We start from the raw sequence: 21,036 nt of genomic DNA on the forward strand, positions 1-21,036 counted from the left end.
AACATACCTCCTCCTCTCTTAACCTAACTTTTGTTTCTATTAATGTAATAGCTACAGAGTTTTAGAAGTTAGTACTTTAAGGCCTATGACCACAGCAGCAGCAACAATAAATCCTTGCCCCATGCTCACTTGTTTGTTACCTTTCCCAAACACTTTTTGGCCTTTACTTCTGATATTCAACCCCATATTCCCTAGCCATATGTTTTTAACTTTTAAAAAGGCTAACTTGAGAAATTTTCTCTTGTTGTTATGGAAGATGAGAATTGGAATACTCTAATACCATGAGGCATTCTTGGTGCCTCTCCCTTCATCTTCTCAAATAGTTATAACACGTTTTGTTAACTGCTAAACCAAGTAGCGTACTATAATTGCATTTCCTTTCTTGGACAGCTCTCTGTTTTTACTGAGTTTACAGTCCCTTCATTGTTACATATGCTTAGATTTCAAGGCACTATTCATACTTTATCCCAAACTCTACAACAGAATTGCCAGACCCTCTGAACTCTTCTTTTCATTTAAATTCCATTAACACCATTTCATCCCCTCCCTCTCTTAGGAGGCATACCTCTTGGCACTTTCTCTGCATTTAAGCATTTTATTCTGTCCTGTTGTTTTCTGTCCTCAATTCTCTCCTGAACTGGTTGCTTCTCTAGGCCAGTTTGAACTGCCCTTTACATCACTCTTTTTTGGGGGGTGGAGGGGTGTGCTGCATGGCTTGCGGGATCTTTTTTTTTTTTTTTTTTTTTCAGTACGCGGGCCTCTCACTGCCGTGGCCTTTCCCATTGCGGAGCGCAGGCTCAGCGGCCATGGCTCATGGGCCCAGCCGCTCCGCGGCATGTGGGCACGAACCCGTGTCCCCTGCATCGGCAGGCGGACTCCCAACCACTGTGCCACCAGGGAAACCTGCTTGCGGGATCTTAGTTTCCCGACCAGGGATTGAACCCAGGCTACGGCAGTGAAAGCACTGAGTCCTAACCACTGGACCACCAGGGAATTCCCTGTATCACTCTCTTTGCTGGACTTTTTTTCTTCCTATTCTTGGTAAAGCAATCTCTCCTAGTAGCTGTCTTAGAAAAGATGCACGAGAGCTAAATATTTTGAGATCTTTCATCTTTAGAAATGCCTTTTTTTTTTACTCTTATTTGATTTTGGCTGGATATAGGTTGAGAATTTTTTTTTTAATTAATTTATTTTTGGCTGCGTTGGGTCTTCGTTGCTGCGCGTGGGCTTTCTCTAGTTGCAGTGAGCGGGGCTACTGTTTGTTGCAGTTCACGGGCTTCTCATTGCAGTGGCTTCTCTCGTTGCAGAGCACGGGCTCTAGGTGTGCGGGCTCAGTGGTTGTGGCACACGGGCTTAGTTGCTTCACGGCATGTGGGGTCTTCCCGGACCAGGGCTCGAACCCATGTCCCCTGCGTTGGCAGGCGGATTCTTAACCACTGTGCCACCAGGGAAGCCCAAGAATACTTTTTATTTACCTTTTTGTATTCTGGATTCTAGTGTTGCCGTTGAGTAGTTCAGAGTTGTTATTCTTGATTGTTTAATATGGCCTGGTTTGTTTCTCTGCAAGCTTTTATAATATTATCTTTATTCCTGGAATTTATCTTTAGCCCTGAAATTTCATGATGATATAATTTGGTATAGATCTTATTTTATTCATTATGCTAGGCACTAGGTGAGTCTTTCAGTCTAAAATAGATTCCTTTGATTCTGTTAAGTTTTCTTGCATAATTTTTAGATTACTATTTTCTGTGTGTCATTTTCTCTGTTCTTTCTTGAACTTCTATGAGTTAGATGTCAGATCTCCTGGTATGATCTTTTGACTTATCATATCTCACATATATTCCATTCTTTGTCATTTTGTTGTATTTTTTGAGGGATCTTAATTTTCCCTTATAGCCTTTCTGTTGAGTATATTATTTCTGCCTTTTTAATTTCCAGGAGTTTTCTAGTTCAGATTACTGTTTCTTCCCCCTACTCCCCCAGCTCGTTCTGAGAAAATAAAAAGAACTATATCTTTTCCTTTGTATTGCCCCTGTTTCCTCCAGGTTTCCTTTTTTGTTTGTTTTTTATTTTGATATCTCATTGGAACTTTGTCCTTCATGCTTTTGCCTGAAGCTCTAAAAAGGTGACTGGAAGCTAAGTAGGCAAGTGTGGAGCTTGTCAAGTGATGAGTTTCACCCTAAAGGTGAAGTATCTGTGTCTTTTCTCAGGGACCCTTTTATTTTCTCTAGAAAATGTCATTTATCTGTTTATTCAACAGTGATTTCTTGAATGCCTGCTTATATGTCAGGCATAGCTCTAGGTGCTGGGAATTTAATAGAATTGAACAGCTAAAACTCCCTACCCTTGTTGGATCTTATATTTGGCAAAGGGAGGCAGAAAAAGAAAAGGAATAAGTAAATATATACAGTATATTTAAGGAATGTTAAAGATTAAAAAGTAAGGAATAGGGTTAAGGGAGTATTAACAGATAATGGACATGGGGTAAGGGGCATGAGGAAAAGTTGCAGCTTAAGATATGTTAACTAGGGGAAGGAGCTCTGATGGAGAAGAAAGTATTCCAGGATGGGAGGACAGTATATACAGTGGCCTTGAGGTGGGAATCTGCCTGACCTGTGTGTGGAACAACTTGTGGAAACCAGTACCGTTAGCTAGATCAGAGTAAGATGATATAGAAAAGGCTGGGACTCCCCTGGTTGTCCAGTGGGTAAGACTCCACACTCCCAATGCAGGGAGCCCAGGTTTGATCCCTGGTTGGATAACTAGATCTTGCATGCATGCCGCCTGCCACAACTGAGGAGCCCATATGCTGCAACTAAAGATCTTGCATGCTGCAGTGAAGGCCCAGTGCAGCCAAAATTTTAAAAATAAATAAGTAAATATTTTTTAAAAAAAGATGATATAGAAAATGCTGAGGTCAGAGTGAACAGGGGGAGGTGGGCAGAATGTGTAAGACCTTATGGACTATTTTAGGGACTTTTGCTTTTAGTCTTTGTGAAAGATGAGATTTGGAGATAGCCAATAAGCAGTTCGGTATCTTAAGTTTGGAGTTAAGGGGAGCAGTCTGGGCTATGATATAAAATTTGAGAGTTGCCAGTGTGTACATGGAATTTAAAGCCATAAAATCAGGGGAAAGAAGTTCACTCTAATTTTTAGAAAAGTTGGATGAGGAGAAACCAATAATGAAGATTGACGAGTGGCTGGAGAGGTAGAAACACTAGCAGAGTTTTTGTGCAGAAAAGAATGAAGAACTGCTTCAGCTGCTGCTAATTCTTTTGAGGATAGACAACATGAGATGGAGAGGGAAACTCACGGAGTCTAGGATGAGGTTTCTGTCTTGAACAGTTAGGTGGATAGCTTAAAACAGTCTGAATTCTTGGAAGTTTTCCAGTGTTACCTGGTTTCATCACAAAGGGTTTAGAGCTTTCAGACTGTCCTAATTTCACTTCTATTCAGGAAAGTTTTCTGAAATAGTATTGGTTGTCAAGTTTGTCATTAAGATTAATTAACAAATTCTATGCCTAACTGGGATTGTTCCGTCCTGTTCAGAGTTGTTCTTGACAACCAGGTCATTTTAGGACGATTTTCTCAGTAATTCCTAGAGAAACAAAAATATGGGCTGTAGACATAGTCTGAGGTTTGTAAGTGTCAGACAAATGGCCCTCTTTTTTTCTTTTAATCGGGTACGGGAAACAAACTGAAAGGGCCAAGTTGAAGATTTTAGTTAGTTAAAGAGCAGACAGATCCTGGGGAACCTATAATACTTTTGCTTCATGTACTGTGACACACTGTGTTACTAGATGCATAAACATCTAGTACTTTTACACTTTCTAATTCATTGACCTGTTCATCATTATGAAATGACCCTCTTTATCCCTGGTAGTATTCTTTTCCACAAGCTAATGAAGCCTATGTTTTTTGCTAATAGGAAACATCTTTTTATTCTTTTGCATTAAAATATTAGATATTAAAAAATTTTTTTTTCATTTCCTAATTGTAAAATATCTCTGTATATAACTGTTTCTTCTACTGTCTTGGATCTTATATCACACAGGTTTACAGTTGGAAACTTTTGCTCAGAATTGCATACATAGTAAATTTCCAGAACCAAACAAACAAATTTTGAAAGTGTGTTTTTACACCAATTAATTTTAGTATAGCCATGTTCAGAGCCATAGATACAACTTACCTTTTTTTTTCTATGTTGTAGGAATAGACTTTAAGATCAAAACAGTTGAATTACAAGGAAAGAAGATCAAGCTACAGATATGGTAAGTAATGCTAATTTATTCACTTTATGTAGTAGAATGTTAAGTTCCTGAAGGTTAGGCAATGAAATCCTTCCTTGTCAACTGTTTAAATTCTAGGAAACTTCCCATTCTAAGCCAGTAGTCAGGTGACCTTCTTTCAGTGATGTAAAAAAAAATTGTTGCCATGGACTTCGGAGTCCGTGAGATCTGGCTTGAGTGTTTTACCTTTTCTACTTACAGTATGAACTTGGGTAAGTTACATACCACCGTGAGGCCCTTATATCTTCATATGTAAAATGGAGATAATATCACCTATCTCAAAAGATTGTTATAAGGATTACATGAAATAATCTAGGTAATGCTTTTAGCACAATATTTTGCTCAGAAACACTATATAAAAACTAATATAATCTTTTTGTTGTTTGGAGAGTCTTAAGCTAAAAATGTATTTAATGTGTTTATAACTTTTTATAGGCATTATTAGTTTCGTTAGTTTGTATAGCATTTGCCCCATAGAAGCACAATAAAATTCTTTAAATTTGTATTCAGGTATGAATTATAGAGTTTAAAATTATAATAGCAGCATTTTTCAGTGAATATTAGGTGATCACAATGACCGTGAGAGATATATTATTCCTTTTTTTTTCTTTTCCTAAACAGCTTTATTGAGGTATAACTGGCATACAATAAACTACACATATTTAAAGTATACAGATTGGTAAGCTTTGACATATATATAAATCTGTGAAACCATCACCACAGTCAAGATAATGAACATATTCATCACCTCAGAAGTTTCCTTAAGCCTCTTTGTAATTTGCCTTCCTATCCCCAGTCCCCAGGCGACCACTTTTCTGCCTTCTGTCACTATAGACCTGTTTCCATTTTCTAGTACTATATACAAATGCAGTCATATAATGTGTTATTTTTCTTTGTCTTTTTTGAGGGGAGGGGTCTGGCTTCTTTACCTAGCGTAGTTATTTTGAAAACTATCAGTGATTTTATGTATATCAATAAGTTCATTACTTTTTATTGCTAAGTAGTTTTCCATTGTTAAAATAAATCACAACTTGTTTATTCACCATAAAGCTGCTACAGATCTTTGTATAGGCAAATGCTTTCTTTTCTCTTGGGTTATTCCTATTTTATAGATAATGAAATGGAGGCATTTTGAAATAATTTAACCAAGGTCATCCAGCATGTAAATAGCAGAGCTGGGATGCATTGCATGCTCAGAATGTAGGGTTGAGAGTGACATTCTTAATTGCTATACTGCCTCCTATAAATAGTAGTTTGTCAATTGATTTTGCTGCTCTTTCCAGTAACTATCATTTTTCTTTCTTCATTGCCAGTCAACAGTTGTGGTAAATATGAATTCATGTTAATCTTTGGTTTTACTGTAATAGGACATATCATAGAGTGGTTATGAGGATTAGTGATACAGGTAAAGCACTTAGAGCAGTCTCCAGTGCATAATTAATGTTCAAGAAATCGTAGGTATTATTATTTGGGGATCTCCCATGTTGAGGCTAGAGCCCTAAGAATGGTAACATATTTGAGCAGAGGAACAAGTTAGCAAAGGAAATTGCAAACCCATAGTTGGAGAGTTAGAAAGGAGAATTAGGAGAGAACAATGTCCCAGAATCCAAAAGACAGTTTCAAAAAGTTAGGTATAATTAGAAGTCGGGTATGTCTAACCAGAATGTCTTCATTACCTGACCATGTAATTAGAAGTACAATCTTTATAACATCTTTAAAATTTAATACAAATTTAAATAAAATCTAGACATTTTAAAGCATTTCCTAAATTTAGTGATTCTCTTTGAAGCACAACCCACTTCATGATCATTGATTTTTTCTTTTCTTTAACTGGGAAATAACCCAGCAAATGAAAAATGCCTCATATTCTATTTCATTATAATTAAAGTGATCTCAAGGGAAAGGATGTCAATTACTTATTCTGAATTTCAGCCAGCCCCTCACGTCTTATTCCGACCTTGTCCCTATGTAACATTTGTGTTTCAAGCCCCCTCCTAGGCCTTGCCAGACTGATTGGCTCTCCTCTTAACTGTATCCCCTCTGTATAGGGGATACAATTATTACTTAAGCCAATAATTCTCAAACTTTTTTGACAGTAGGTAAGATACATTTTACATTGTGACTCTGTGACTCAATACACATGTACATGTATATGTGTGTGTATGTAACAGAAACAGGAGCATACAAAACAATATATTTTTTTAAGATATATTTTTCTTTATACAATATATAAAACCTTTGCCCTACTGAATATGTCCTGTTCCTCCTCCTACACTCTGTCCTCCACAGACTCTCCCTTCTGTTTCTTGACCTGTGGCTTTAAACACTTTTCCCTCCTCTTACCATTTTAGTTTCTGTAGCTTTTAGAAGTAAAGAGTAACACGTAACTAACGCTTGTTTTTAAAAAGAGAGCCTTCCTCAGAAAGTGCTCTTTTGAAATAATAAGTCCTCCAGTGTAGCCTTCAAGATTAATCTAGAAAAGATTTCTAGTGTACCTATAAAATCAAGGATAGCACAGAAATGGCAACATTTATAATTTAGAGTTTATAACACTTTAGAAGGAAAATGTGATGTAGTTTAGGTTTTCATGTATACAATTGACTGCTTTTATTTATTTTTTAAATTATGATTTATTTATTTATTTATTTTTGGCTACATTGGGTCTTCGTCACTGCATGCGGGCTTTCTCTAGTTGTGGCGAGCGGGGGCTGCTCTTCGTTCTGGTGTGCGGGCTTCTCACTGCGGTGGCTTCTCTTGTTGCAGAGCACGGGCTCTTAGGCACGCAGGTTCAGTAGCTGTGGCTCGCGGGCTCTAGAGCGCAGGTTCAGTAGTTGTGGCGCATGGGCGTAGTTGCTCCACGGTATGTGGCATCTTCCCGGACCAGGGCTCGAACCCGCGTTCCCCACACTGGCAGGCAGATTCTTAACCACTGAGCCACCAGGGAGGCCCTGCTTTTAATTTTGAATATCCGTTTTCTTATAAAGATTAGGAATGAGTGCCTGGTTAAAATTTGTGATTAATAGTTTTCAAGAGGTTAGCATAATGCCAGCTGATTTTGTTTTCTTTGCTTGAGTTGATATGCATGTTAATATTCCAGGGAGAAAAAAAGTCATGTAGCTCCAGGTTAAGAGATCTGCTGGGATATGCTGCAGTGATTCAAGAAAGCTTTTAGGATGAAAAACCCCATTACTCTTAACTTATGATGATACCAAAATTCAAAATGCTATTCTCAACTTCAGTGCTTTGCTTCCAGTTGCTACTAAAAAGCACAGTGAGTTTTATCTCTCTTTAGTTTGAATGAATATATTCAGGTTCTTGTTTCAGCATGAAAAATTGTTCTGTGATTGAATATTAGTTTTGGAAACTTTCTTTTGTCTGTGCTAAAGCTTTGTCTTATTTTTCTTACTCGAATGGTCTTCACTCATTTCTTTCTAGGAATCTTTTAGTTTAACTGTTGCATAAGCGTCTCAGCTGTCCAAGGCACAGGTGTGTGGGCCTGAAATTAGCTTGTTTGGCTGATAGAGAAGCAGCTAGCTATGGTTTTTAAAATCCCAGATCTCTAGAAAGTTTCTACCAAAGTATCTTTTGCTATCTACATTTTCCGTAGAGTAGTGGGTCCTGCCAGGAAAACAGTCATAGTGAGTTACTTTAAGTCTGCCTTTTCTTTCTGTTTTTTTCGTTTTGGGGGGGTGGGGTCAGAAATGTTTGCCACTGCCAACATCTGTATCTTGTACCAGCAGCAGATTTTAATATCTGCACAGTTACCAGAAACCAGTTAGTATCATATTGTAGAGAAATTAATCATTTACCTACATAAAGTGCCAGATACATGGGAGCCATCTTTGAGTTTTCCCATTCCCTTAACCCCAACATCCAATTTAGCAAGTCTTATTTTTTCTCTCTCTAAAATATGTCTAGAATCCAAATACAATCTGATGTCTCCGTTGTTACCCCCTAGTTCAAGCCACCATTACCTCTTCTTTGGACCATTACAGTAGGCTTTTAATATTCCAACAGGTCCTTACTTCCCCTTTTGCCTTCTTCCAGTACTTTTCCCAGGTAATAGCCTTAGTAACCTTTTTCAAATATAAATATGATCATGGTTGTCATTCCTTCCCCTATTTATAACCATTTTGACTTTCCATTGCATTTCGAATGAAAGCCGAAATTCCAAATCCAAACTCCTTTCCACAGTTTACAGAGTGGTCCCCTGCCCGCTGTTCTGACCTCCTTTTGTGCTCCCTGTATATATAGTCTCTACCGACAGCTGATCTCCTTTCAATTCCATGAACATGGCAAGCTCTTTTCCAGTTTAGGACCTTTGTACGTACCCTGTAGGTACCCCTTAACCCACCCAAGTGTAGATAGACTAAGCATTCTGAAGTACCACTCCATTCCAGAGGCTTCCCATTTCAACAGAAATAAATTTGAAAACTCCAGGTTCTGGCTACTGCCCCTTCTGACCTCATCTCTTACCAGCTTTGCTCCAGCCACTGTGGTCATTTTTTCCTCTCCTGAACATGCCAAGCATATTCCCATCTGCGGGCCCTTGCTATTCACCTGTTCCTTCTGCTTGGAATGCTTTTTATCAGATCTTTGTGTTGCTGCCTTCTCTCATTCAATCTCAGTTCATTGTTAGCCTCTGAGAGAGGACCTGCATGATGACAAACTAAAGCCACCCCAGTCCTTTAGGCACTATCATGTTTATCTTAGTTTATGTTTGTCATAGTATTTTTTTTAGTATCTAAATTTACCATATTTAAAAAATGTGTTCATTGTTGTTCCCCTCACTAGAACGTCGGCTTTTTGAGGGTGGGGATGCCATCTGTCTGATTTGTGGTTATGTAACCACCCCCTACAGCAGACCCTGGCAGATACAGATGCTGAATAAATATTTGTTGACTGAATGACTTTGTTTGATTGGTTTCTGTTCATACTTCACTTCTCACTGACCTTAAACATCACCTCTATAGAGAAGACCTCCTTGATCATACTATCAGGATTACTGCCTCCCTCCCCTTTACGTCATTCTTCATCACTCCACCCTGTTTACCTTGTTAACATTTATCACAATTTGGAATTACATATTTATTTACTTGTTTGTTCCTGTCCCCACTGTAATGTAAGCTCTGCAAGGGTAGGTATCAGGCTTTTGACTTTTGACCCGTTTGGGGCGATGAAGATGAGCATAATTTAAACTCACGGTATTTTGGGTGTAGAGAAGTTGCATATCTGTGAGGAAATCCAGTCCTTGTTAAAATAAAACTCAATGTGAGAAATTTAACATCCTAATTTATAAAGTAAATAACTTCATTATGTTACCAAAAGCACAAAGTTATGAAATTTGGGGTCTCTGCCTTGCCGAGCAGCTTGATGTTGTCTCTGGCCTGTTCTGGTACTGTCAGTGTCCAGACTAAAAATAACTGTCATAATAGCAGCCAGAGCACGCGGCTTCTTTGACCCTGTGTGTGGGACTAACAATTAAGGAAATAAGCTCTTTTAGTTCCTAGGAATATATCACTCCTTTCATTATATGTCAGTGGGAAAAAATAGGATTTTACAACATTCTCTTAGCTGTGCATCTGTCATTTTATGTAAGGAATATTCTATTGCCATTGATTCATAATTTCAGAAATCTGATTATACTACATAGGCTGAGAAGAAAAAATTTTTAATAGGAGAGGAAAACCAAGTGGTTTTGAAAACAGGCTCTAAAACCTGTAATATGGGACATAAAAAGATAATGTGAATATATACAGTGTTTAATTGCTCTTCAGATAATAAACACCTGCTTTTGCTGATTGGAGTCAACCTGCTGTCTTTAGACCTGGGTGTATGTGTTTTAGGTTTTATGCAAACCTAAAAAAAATTTGACCATGAATTAGCAGCTGTGGCTATTTTTAGCCCTGGGCAGAGGGTCACCAATTAGCCTAGAGGTAGTGAGGCAGGGACTCCCTCTCTGGTTTGAAATAAATTGTTGATTGCATTAACAATTGGTAGGGATTGGTATTAGGAGGAACCAGGAAAAGGATAATTTTAAAAGACTTAGCAAAGAGAGCATATAAAAAGAAGGAAGAGGGGGTGTAAGAAGTTTTGGGAGATGGAGGAGACAAAAATCAAAGAACAGATGGAGTAGTATGCCATCAATCAAAACAAAAACTCTGATTTTGTTTTGAAATCATGATTACTTTTTCAGAAGGGCCATTAATATTTCAATATCTTTTATATCAGTATTTCATAACTAAGCAGCATAGTAATATAAAAATAAAATTTCCTCTCCAGGTGCCATTGATTTAGATTTAGCTAAGTAGTTTCTTTGCAGTGTGTTTTTTCTTGGTGGAGAATTTAGTCATAGATTTGACACTGAAGTGTGTATATAATTTGCTAATTGTGTAGTGTGAATGAATGGGGACGTGAGCCATATAAATACCTGGGTATAACAGTGTTCCAAGAATGTTAGACAGTGCTGGGGGTGGTATTCATAGCAGAATGCTGTGGAAGATTTTTTCCCTAAATTGTTATTACTTATGATAAAAATTGAAATGCAAGTTTTCTATCCCTCCTGCATTATAGCTGTTAGACACTACTGGAAGCCCGGTATGTTCTTTGTCTTGGATAAGTACATTTTTAGCCTGGATTTTAGGTAGGAAACTTTAACCCCTCTCTAATGGGATAGAATTATTAGTTAATTTATACTTTTTTTTTTGCAATTTACAAAAGAACTAAACTATTTCTACTGTGATAGGACAAATTTTTATCGTTTTTTCATGAAAACATTTATAATTACATCTATTTTAAGGCAACTTGTAACTAAATAGATTAATAAAAGATAAAATAAGAATTTGGAATTGAGAAAAATGGAAAATGTAAATATGCTGTCTCTAAAGGACAACTCATTTGCTACGCTTAATTTGTAAAATTTACCTATAAACTTCTTGGCGTCCAACACAAAAAGGGCAGGGAGGGAGTGCTACCAACAAAAAAAGTAAGTTATTCTTTTCAGAAATAATGTAAAGAAAGCAGGAAAGAACAGGTCATAACTAATACACAATAAGTTTTCATAAAGCTATTTGTAATGATTCTAATTTGTTGACATAATATTGAGATAATGGAGATAAAATTGTGGTCTAAGAAGGTGTATAAATACATAAATACAAATGCATAAATGTGCGTGTCTGTGTGTGTGGCCTCTTAGTAGTCTAACCTAATTTAAGGATGCAACATAGAAGAATTGATAGCAAGTCTATTAGATGGTTATTCTTAAATGTCATTTTTTGGGATAGGTATTACATTACCTCCTAACTCTGCTTTTGCACACACACCCATTTTTAACACAGTAGACAGAACAATTTTTTTTTAAACCCAGATTAAGTTATTTCTTTTCGTAAAACCCTCCAATAGACTTCCCATCTCACTCAGAGGAAAAGCTGCGACGCTAGCCGAGGCCTATAAGATCCTACACGGCCTGCACTCCCGCCCTACCACCTCTGTGATCTCCTACTAGTCTGGCTTCACTCCTTCCATTCCAGTCACATTGATCTCCTTTCTATTCCTCAACCATGCCTCAGGACCTTTGCACTTGTTCTTTCCCCTTCTTGGAATACCGTTGCTCCCACGTATTTGTATGGCTCACTTCCTTATTCCCTTCACTTCCTCTACTCTGTTTAAAATTTCACTTGTTTACACCATCCCCAGCATCAGCCCCTAGTCTCTTTACTTCTTGTCTTGGCACTTTTCACCCTCTGAAGAAATGTAATTCCAGAAATTAGTATGACAGGGCTGAGATTCTCTTAAGAAAATTGAAAAATCCAGCCAAATCTTTAACTTGGCTAAATAAAAAAACATATTATATTACTTTCATACAGAAATAGGCTTCAGGCAAAGCCAGGGTTTTGCTTGTGAAGCAATTTTGATTATAGCTTAAACACACACAACTATTAACTTGAGAGAGCTCTGAATACCGTAGACATAGAGCATCTCTATAGAGATGGTTTTGACTTAGGACATTTTAAAAGCACAATTTGGGCTTCCCTGGTGGCGCAGTGGTTGGGAGTCCGCCTGCCGATGCAGAGGACATGGGTTCGTGCCCCGGTGCGGGAGGATCCCACGTGCTGCGGAGCAGCTGGGCCCGTGAGCTGTGGCCACCGGGCCTGTGCGTCCGGAACCTGTGCTCCGCGGCGGGAGAGACCACAGCAGTGAGAGGCCCGCGTACCGCAAAAAAAAAAAAAAAAACAGCACAATTAAATTTTGGGTCACATATAATGATATTATTACATGTTTGCATATTTTTATACTGTAGATTCTTTGGGGTTATCTGTAATAAATACAAATTAATTATAAAAATTTACTTTAGTTATCCCTACTACTTTGTTAAAAAAAAACCCAAAGATCCAGGGAGGTTAAATACCTTCAAGATCACTCAGCTGGAAGAATTGGAACCTGACAATAAAGTTGGATCTGACTCCAGACCCATGTTCTGTGTGTGTTCTTGCATAATGCCTAGCATATGGTAGACCCTCAGAATTGATGGATAAATGGATAGGTGTCAGATATATGAACATATAATGCACACTGTGATTAAATGTAAGGAATATTAATGTATTGGTAGTTCTTTTACATTCCTTGCTACTCATATTTTTAGACATATAAGCACTATTTTTAAAAATGTAAGTTTTTAAGGGTCACGTAACTAAATTGGAATGCCTTGATTCTAAAATACAATAAAGGACTGCTAGGTAAGATTCTGAAATACTGACTCATTAACAAACATTTGAGTGTTTATTCACCATGTAGATACTGTGGATTCTGCAGTGAACAAGACAGACAAATATCTGATGGAACCTACATTTTAGAGGACATGGGAGACAGTAAATAAATCTGTAATAAGTGCTTTGCAGAGAAGTAAAGCAAGGAGATGGAATAGAGAGAGACTGGATGACTATTTAAATTGGATGGGCAGAGAAGGCTTCTGATAAGGTGATGGTTAAAATGCAAAGATGAGGTGCCAACCATGTACAGGACTGTGGGCACAGCTAGTACAGAAGCTCTCTGGTGAGACCAAGCTTGTGAATTTGGAGACATGAAAAAAATGTGGTTCTAGCTGTCAGGGAAAAGAGTGCCTCAAAATATGGGATGGGGGGCTGGTGAAAAGTACAAATCCTGTAATACTTTGTAAACTTCAGGGCAAGGATTTTGGGATTGGTTCTGGTTATAATGAATTGCCATTGGAATTTTTAGTTTGTTTTTTTAAGCCTAGTCATGTTTTCCATTTGTTTACTTGTTTTGTAATGGCTTTATTGAGACATAATTCACATACCTTATAATTCACCCATTTAAAGTATACAGTTAAATAGTTTTTTAGTATATTTGCAAGGTATATTCACCATGATCACAATTTTAGAACATTTTTATACTTCTGGAAAGAAACCCGTACCCTTTAGCAGCCTCTTTCCATCCTGCCCAAACCCTTCATCCAGGGTAACCACTAACCTACTTTCTGTCTCTGTAGATTTTCCTATTCTGGATATTTCATATAAGTGGAATTATATTACAATATGTGATCTTTTGTGTCTGATTTCTTTCACTGAACATAATGTTATGAGGGCTCACCCATGTTGTAGCATATATCAGTACTTCGTTCCTTTTTATGGCTGAATAATATTCCATTGTATGGATATACTACATTTTATTTACCCATTCATTAGTTGATGAACATTTAGGTTGTTTCTACTTTTTGACTGTTATGAATAATGTTGTTATGAACATTCTTTTATAAGTTTTTGGGTGGGCATATGTTTTCATTTCTCTTGGTAATATACCTAGGAATGAAATTGCTGGATCATTTAGTAGCTGTATGTTTAACATTTTGAGGAACTGCCAGACTGTTTTCCAAAGTGGTTGCATCATTTTACATTCCCACCAACGTTAGAGGGTTCCAATTTATGTACATGCTCACCAACATGTGTTATTGTTTGGTTTTTGATTATACCCATCCTAGTGCCTGTGAAGGGGTTTTAATTTGCAACTTCCTAATGATGTTGAATATCCTTTCATGTGCTTATTGGGCATTTGTGTGTCTTCTTTGGATAAAAATCATTTATCCTTCATTGTTAAGTTGTAAGAGTTCTTTATATATTCTGCATGTCCAAGTTCCTTATCAATATATGATCTACAAATATTTTCTTCCATTTTGTAGGTTTTTTCCCCACTTTCTTGACAGTGTCCATTGAAGCACAAAACTTTTTAATTTTGATGAAGTCCAGTTTATTTCTTTTTTCCATTGCTTGTGATTTTGGTACAACATGTTTAAGAAACAGTTGCCAAATCTAAAATCATGAAGATGTTCTCCTGTGTTTTCTTGTAATAGTATTATAGTTTTAGCTCTTAACATTTAGGTCTTAGATCTGTTTTGCATTCATTTTTATATAGGGTATGAGGTGGGGTCCAACCTCATTTTTTTGCATAAAGATAGCCAGTTGTTTCAGCTCCTTTTTTTCCCCACTGAAGCTTTTGGAAATTTTAAGCAGAAAACTGATATGGTCAAACATATATTTAAAGATCACTCTGCTATTGTGTAGAGAATGTCAGCTCCTACTTCTCTAAATGTTAGAATGCCAACAAAAGATACTGCGAATTGAGCAGAAACATGGTTTCTGAAAAGTCACGAGAATAAAATGTTTCAAGAGAAGGTGGTCAACTGTGTAGAATCCTACTGAATGATTACTGTATATGTAAGGGAACTAAATACTGGATTTGGCCATTAGGCTTTTTGAAGAAGAACAGTCTTGGTAGAGTAGTAGTAAGAGCAGTTGGATTAGCATTGGTTGAGGAATGAAGTTGGAGAGACAGAAACTAGAGATAACTCTTTAAAGAAGATTGCCAGGAAGATTTTTTTTGTCAGTGTAGACAAGCTTGTCCTAAAATGTGTATGAAAAGGCTAGAATAGCTAAAACAACTCTGACAGAAAAAGAAGTGAGAGGAATCAGTCTGCCCGATTTAAAGAATTTATTTAGTTAAAGTAATTAAGACAGTACAGTATTGGGGGAGGCACAGATACACAGATCATTGTAACAGAATAAAAAACCCAGAAATAGATTGAACCGTGGCCTACTGGTTTTTGCCAAAGGTGAAAAGCAATTCAATGAAGAAAGGATATTTCCTTAACGTTTTCAACAAATGGTGCTAGAGCAGTTGGGCATCCATGAGTAAAAAGGTGAACCTCTACTCAAAATTCACACATTGTACCAAAATTAATTCAAACTCTATCATCAGTTTAAATGTAAAATGTAAAACCATGAGACTTTGAGAAGAAAACATAGGAGAAAATCTTTGGGACCTAAGATTAGGTGAAGAGTAGATATAACACTAAACCACAATCCATAGAAGATTTTAAAAATTAATAAATTGGATTTCAACAAAATTAAAAATATTTGCTCTACAAAAGACCCTGTCAAAAGAATGAAAAAACTAGTTACAGACTTGGAGAAAATATTCCCAAACCACATAACCTGACAAAGGACTTACATGTAAAAAGAACTCTCAACACTCAATAGTTTAAAAAAAAAGGGGTGGGGGGAACCATCCAATTAGAAAATAGGCAAAAGAGGGAATTCCCTGGCGGTCCACTGGTTAGGACTCTGTGCTTCCACTGCAGGGGACATGGGTTTGATCCCTGGTTGGGGAACTAAGATCCTGCATGCTGCACTGCGCAGCTAAAAAAAAAAAAAGAAAGAAAATAGGCAAAAGACACGAATAGACATTTCACCAGAGAGGATATATGGATTACAGATAACTACATGAAAAAGTGCATAACATCATTAGCCGTAGAGAAATACAAATTAAAATGATGATGAGATATCACTGCATGCCCTATTAGAACAACTAAAATAAAATATAGTGAGAACACCAAATGCTGATGAGGATGCAAAGAAACTGGGTCTCTCATACATTGCTAGTGGGAATGTATTAAAGTAGTATAGCCACTCTAGAGAAGTCTGGCAGTTTCTTATAAAGTTAAACATATACTTACCATCTGACTCAGCAGTAACATTCCTGGGTGTTCATCCCAGAGAAATGAAAACTTATGTATACACAGAAACTTGTACATGAATGTTCATAGCAACTTTATTTGTAATAGCCAAAAACTAAAAACAACCCAAATATCCTTAGATGGGTGAGTGATTAAACAAATTGTGATGAGTCCATTCAGTGGAATATTACCCAGCAATAAAATGAAACAGACTAGTATTACATACAACAACTTGGGTAGATCTCAAGGGCATTATGCTGGGAAAAGTGAAAACAACCGTTTCAAAAGGTTGCATTATGCATGATTCCATTTATATAACATTCTGGAAATGGCAAAAGTAGAGAAATGGAAAACAGATTATTCGCCAGGGTGTAGGGATTATATAGGAGGTAGAGGAGTGAGTGATACAACAGTTTTCTGCCTTCTTTGTGGCACTGACTACACAAATCTATATATGTGATAAAATTGCAGAGAACAGTACTTTCATAATGTCTGTAGATTGTACCAGTGTCAGTTTCTTTTTGTACTATGATGTAAGATGTTATCATTGGGAAAAACTGGGTAAAGGGTACACAGAACTTCTTTGTACTGTTTTTGAAATTTCCTGTGGCTATAATTATTTTAAAACAAAAGTTTTAAAAAGAAGTTTGCTGGGAAGGGGAACAGAGAAATGCAGTGTTAGTTGGAGGGATGTGGGGTTGAGAGTGGGGTTTTTTGTTTGTTTGAATTTTGCTTTTTTTAGAAAAGATAGGGGAGGGACTTCCCTGGTGGCGCAGTGGTTAAGAATCTGCCTGCCAATGCAGGGGACTCGGGTTCAAGCTCTGGTCCAGGAAGATCCCGCATGCTGCGGAGCAACTGGGCCCGTGTGCCACAATTCCTGAGCCTGTGTTCTAGAGCCCGCGAGCCACAACTACTGAGCCCGCATGCCACAACTACTGAAGCCCATACGCCTAGAGCCTGTGCTCTACAACAAGGGAAGCCACCGCAATGAGAAGCCCGCACACCACAACAGAGTAGCCCCCGCTCGCCACAACTAGAGAAAGCCCGTGCACAGCAACAAAGACCCAACGCAGCCAAAAATAAATAAATTTATAAAAAGGGGGGGGAAGAGACTTAAACATGTACATATGCTAATTATAATGATCCATAAAAAGAAATTGGTGATGCAAATGAGGGAAAAATTACAGGAGCAAAATATCTTAAATCTTTGGCTTGAAAAATACTACTATTTACGTATTTCTGTCCTGTTATTTATAAATGAGGTTATCTTTACAACTTTTTGTAAACGATTCTACAGATAAATGTGGCTGTACTATGGTGTAGTCCTTTAATGTTCTAAAAATTCCACAAGCTTTTGTATTACATTATGGAACTAGATCACTAAATAAATGGAATTCCAAGAGTTTTTATCACACTTGCTGGTATTTGTCTTTAAATAACTTAAAAAAGAATTTTATGTCACTTTGTACTGTTTTCCCTTTCAGATTTTCATCCAGTATTGGTAGGTTGTTAATTTCCTTAGACTAAAAAGTATTTGCACATATATATGTTTATGAATAACCTTAATTGTTTACTATTTAAGAATTAAATGAGTGGTGGTTTTATTTTGTTCTGTGTCATATAGTGGATTTTAATCTCTATTTTACCAAACTATTCTCCTGTTTTGCCCTTTATCTAGAACTTAGTAATATCAAATGCTCAGTGCAAATTATTGGCTGTTTATTTCAGGGATACGGCAGGCCAGGAGCGATTTCACACCATCACAACCTCCTACTACAGAGGAGCAATGGGTATCATGCTAGTATATGACATCACCAATGGTAAAAGTTTTGAAAACATCAGCAAATGGCTTAGAAACATAGATGAGGTAAGACCTAGAAATTGCGTAAACCCTACATAAACACACATTTGTGTGCTTGGTTAAGAAGAATAAATATTCCAGTTGATCTTATAGTGTTTGCTATCATTAGTGTTGAATATTTCTACTTATTTACAGGGTAATGTTATTTTTTGCCTACCTTTTTCTTAAAATTTTGGGCAGATCTGTTTTGAACCCCATCCAAGGCAATTACCAGATTACCCAGAAACTCTATACAGCCATCTTGTAAGATGGCCCCAAATAGAAGCTACCAGTGGTTTTACACACCTGTCTAAATGAATTCTTTCTTGGGGAATTTTTATTGAATGAATGAATTACATTTTCAATAGTAATTTTAAAAATGTATTTTTGGGAATTCCCTGGCAGTCCATGGATTAGGACTTGGCACTTTCACTGCTGTGGCCAGGGTTCAATCCCTGGTCAGGGAACTAAGATCCCACAAGCCAGGTGGCATGCCAAAAATAAATAATAAATAAATAAAAACGTATTTTTAAGTTATGTAAATACTGTATCACTTCTAGGCATTTTGAAAGATACAGAGTACTAATACAGTAAAATGCTAACCAAGAAAATAGTGCCATATCATTGCACGTGAAGATGTCAGTTTTTATAAGGTAGTGTGTCAAAGCATGTCTGTTTCTGTGCTGCAGCATAGGTAGCTTCTTGTTGGAATTATTTTTCATGTCTTATTTCTACCTTCTATGCTTTGAATTTCATTAAGACTAACTCTTGGGAATTCCCTGGCGGTCCAGTGGTTAGGACTCTGCACTTCTACTGCAAGGGGCCCGGGTTTGATCCCTGGTCCGGGAACTAAGATCCCGCAAGCTGTGTGGCACGGCCAAAAATAAAAAACCTCTTTAAAGCAACTTTAGACTGGAAACACAAAGACCAAGTCTTAAGCCAGTATTAGACCAAAGATAATAATATCTTCAATGGTAACAATCCTAAGGGCTTACTACTGACTTTTCCGTTGCTACAGGAAGTCTGTTAGTATTTAATAATCTGTTAATGAGACAGATTTTGAAACCAAAGACAAAGCCTCCATTTAAAATTTCCTTAGCCTTTATTTTATTGTTTGGCCAAGTAGCATGTGTAATAAGAGCAATTTATGTAGAGAGACTATGCAGTGTTCCAGCAGCAACCGATTTTCCAATTCTGTGACATCAACTGGATGTCCTACAATTCAATCCTGTTCTGACACTAATTAGCCTTAGTGTCAGACTCCACAGGTTTAAGGACTCAGTCCCACAAGACTGCTCTTCCTTCGAATGCAAATCCTGGGTCCCCCCAGGCTACCTGCACTTCTGTGTGACTTGGCTACAAATTTGGAGGTTCCCATGACCCATTTTGGGGTTCAGTAATTTGCTAAAATGACTCACAGAACTCAGGAAAGAGCTATACTTACAATTGTATTATAAAGGACACAACTCTGGAACTGCTAAATGGAAGAAATGCATAGACAGTGTATGGGGGTTGGAGAATGCAGAGCTTCTAGGCTGTCTCTGGACATGTAACCCTCTTGGCACCTTGATGTGTTCACCAACACAGAAGATACCCTAACTTCATTGTTTCCAGGTTTTAATGCAGGCCTCGTTACATAGTCATGATAATTAAATCATTGACCTCTGGTGATTGACCCTAATCTCTAGGCCCCTTCACCTTGTGGCGGGTGGGGGTTAAAAGTCTCAACCCTCGGTGTTTGGTTCCTCTGGTGACCAGCCTCCATTGTGAAACTCTGTAAAGGCCCTGCCGAGAGTCCTCTATTAGCATAAATTTAGGTAAACAGAAAGAGGCTTGTTATGAATAACAAAATACGCTCCTATCACTCAGGAAATTAGGAGCACTGTGCCAGGAATAGGAACAAAGACCAAAAATATGTTTCTTATTATACCACAGGCTCATACATTTAACTTGGTAGGCTGGATGGCTTAAGTTTCCCAGCATGAGAACTAACATACGTAAAACCCAGCCATTAAAAAAAAATCTGTTTTTCTGATACATAAGAGATTGACTTTGTCTAATTTTTAATGTGTTGTAGAAATTTAAACTTTAACAGCTGAATTGATCCAGCAACGTTTAAGAAAAGATTATATATATCATGGTCAAGAGAAATTTACCTAGGAATGCAACATATGAAATAATGTAATACACCGTATTAATAAAAGACAAAAACCATATGATCTTGTCAACAGACACACGCAAAAAAACCCATTTGGCAAAATCTAAAAGACGTCTGTGAAAATCCCACAGACAACATCATCCTTTCCCCTACAATCAACATGATTAGGATGCCTGCTCTGGCCACTACTGTTTAACATTGTACTAGAGGTTCTAGCCAGGGCATTTAGGCAAAGAAAAAAAAGAGCACCCAGATTGGAAAGTAAAATTATATTTGTAAATGGTGTGATCTTGTATATAGAAAATCCTAAGGAATCCACACACTTCCACCAAAAAATAAAATGATTAGAACTAATAAGTTCAGTACGGTTGTAGGAAGCAAGATTAGTATACAAAAATCAGTTGTATTTATATACATTAGCAGCAAATAATCAAAAAATGAAATTAAGAATATAATTTTATTTATAATAGCATCAAAAAGAAAAAATAAGAAAAATTTAACCAAAGAAGCACAAGGCTTTGAAAACCATAAAATGTTAAAAGAAACTAAAGAATATCTAAATAATTGGGAAGACATCCCATGTCCATGAATTGGAAGATTCCATATTGTTAAAATGGCAGTACTGCCCAAAGTGTTCCACAGATTTAGTGAAATCCCTATCAGGATCCCAGCTGCTTCTTTTGGATGGTGGTGGGGGTTGACAGGCTGATTCTAAAATTCA

The 21,036-nt window shown here is 37.2% G+C and overlaps 1 protein-coding gene across 1 annotated transcript in view; it reads left to right on the forward strand.

Annotated features, from left to right (window-relative positions):
• RAB10 (RAB10, member RAS oncogene family) overlaps window positions 1-21,036 on the forward strand; it is a 77,623-nt gene that overhangs the window by 47,642 nt on the left and 8,945 nt on the right. Inside the window, exons 2-3 of the mRNA XM_082642344.1 lie at window positions 4,211-4,271; window positions 18,046-18,184. Of these exons, the coding sequence (XP_082498470.1) occupies window positions 4,211-4,271; window positions 18,046-18,184 (200 nt within the window). The remainder of the gene's footprint in view (window positions 1-4,210; window positions 4,272-18,045; window positions 18,185-21,036) is intronic.

This window comes from Mesoplodon mirus, assembly GCF_964341445.2.
Source record: "Mesoplodon mirus genome assembly, chromosome: 14".
NCBI classification, from domain to species: Eukaryota; Metazoa; Chordata; class Mammalia; order Artiodactyla; family Ziphiidae; genus Mesoplodon; species Mesoplodon mirus.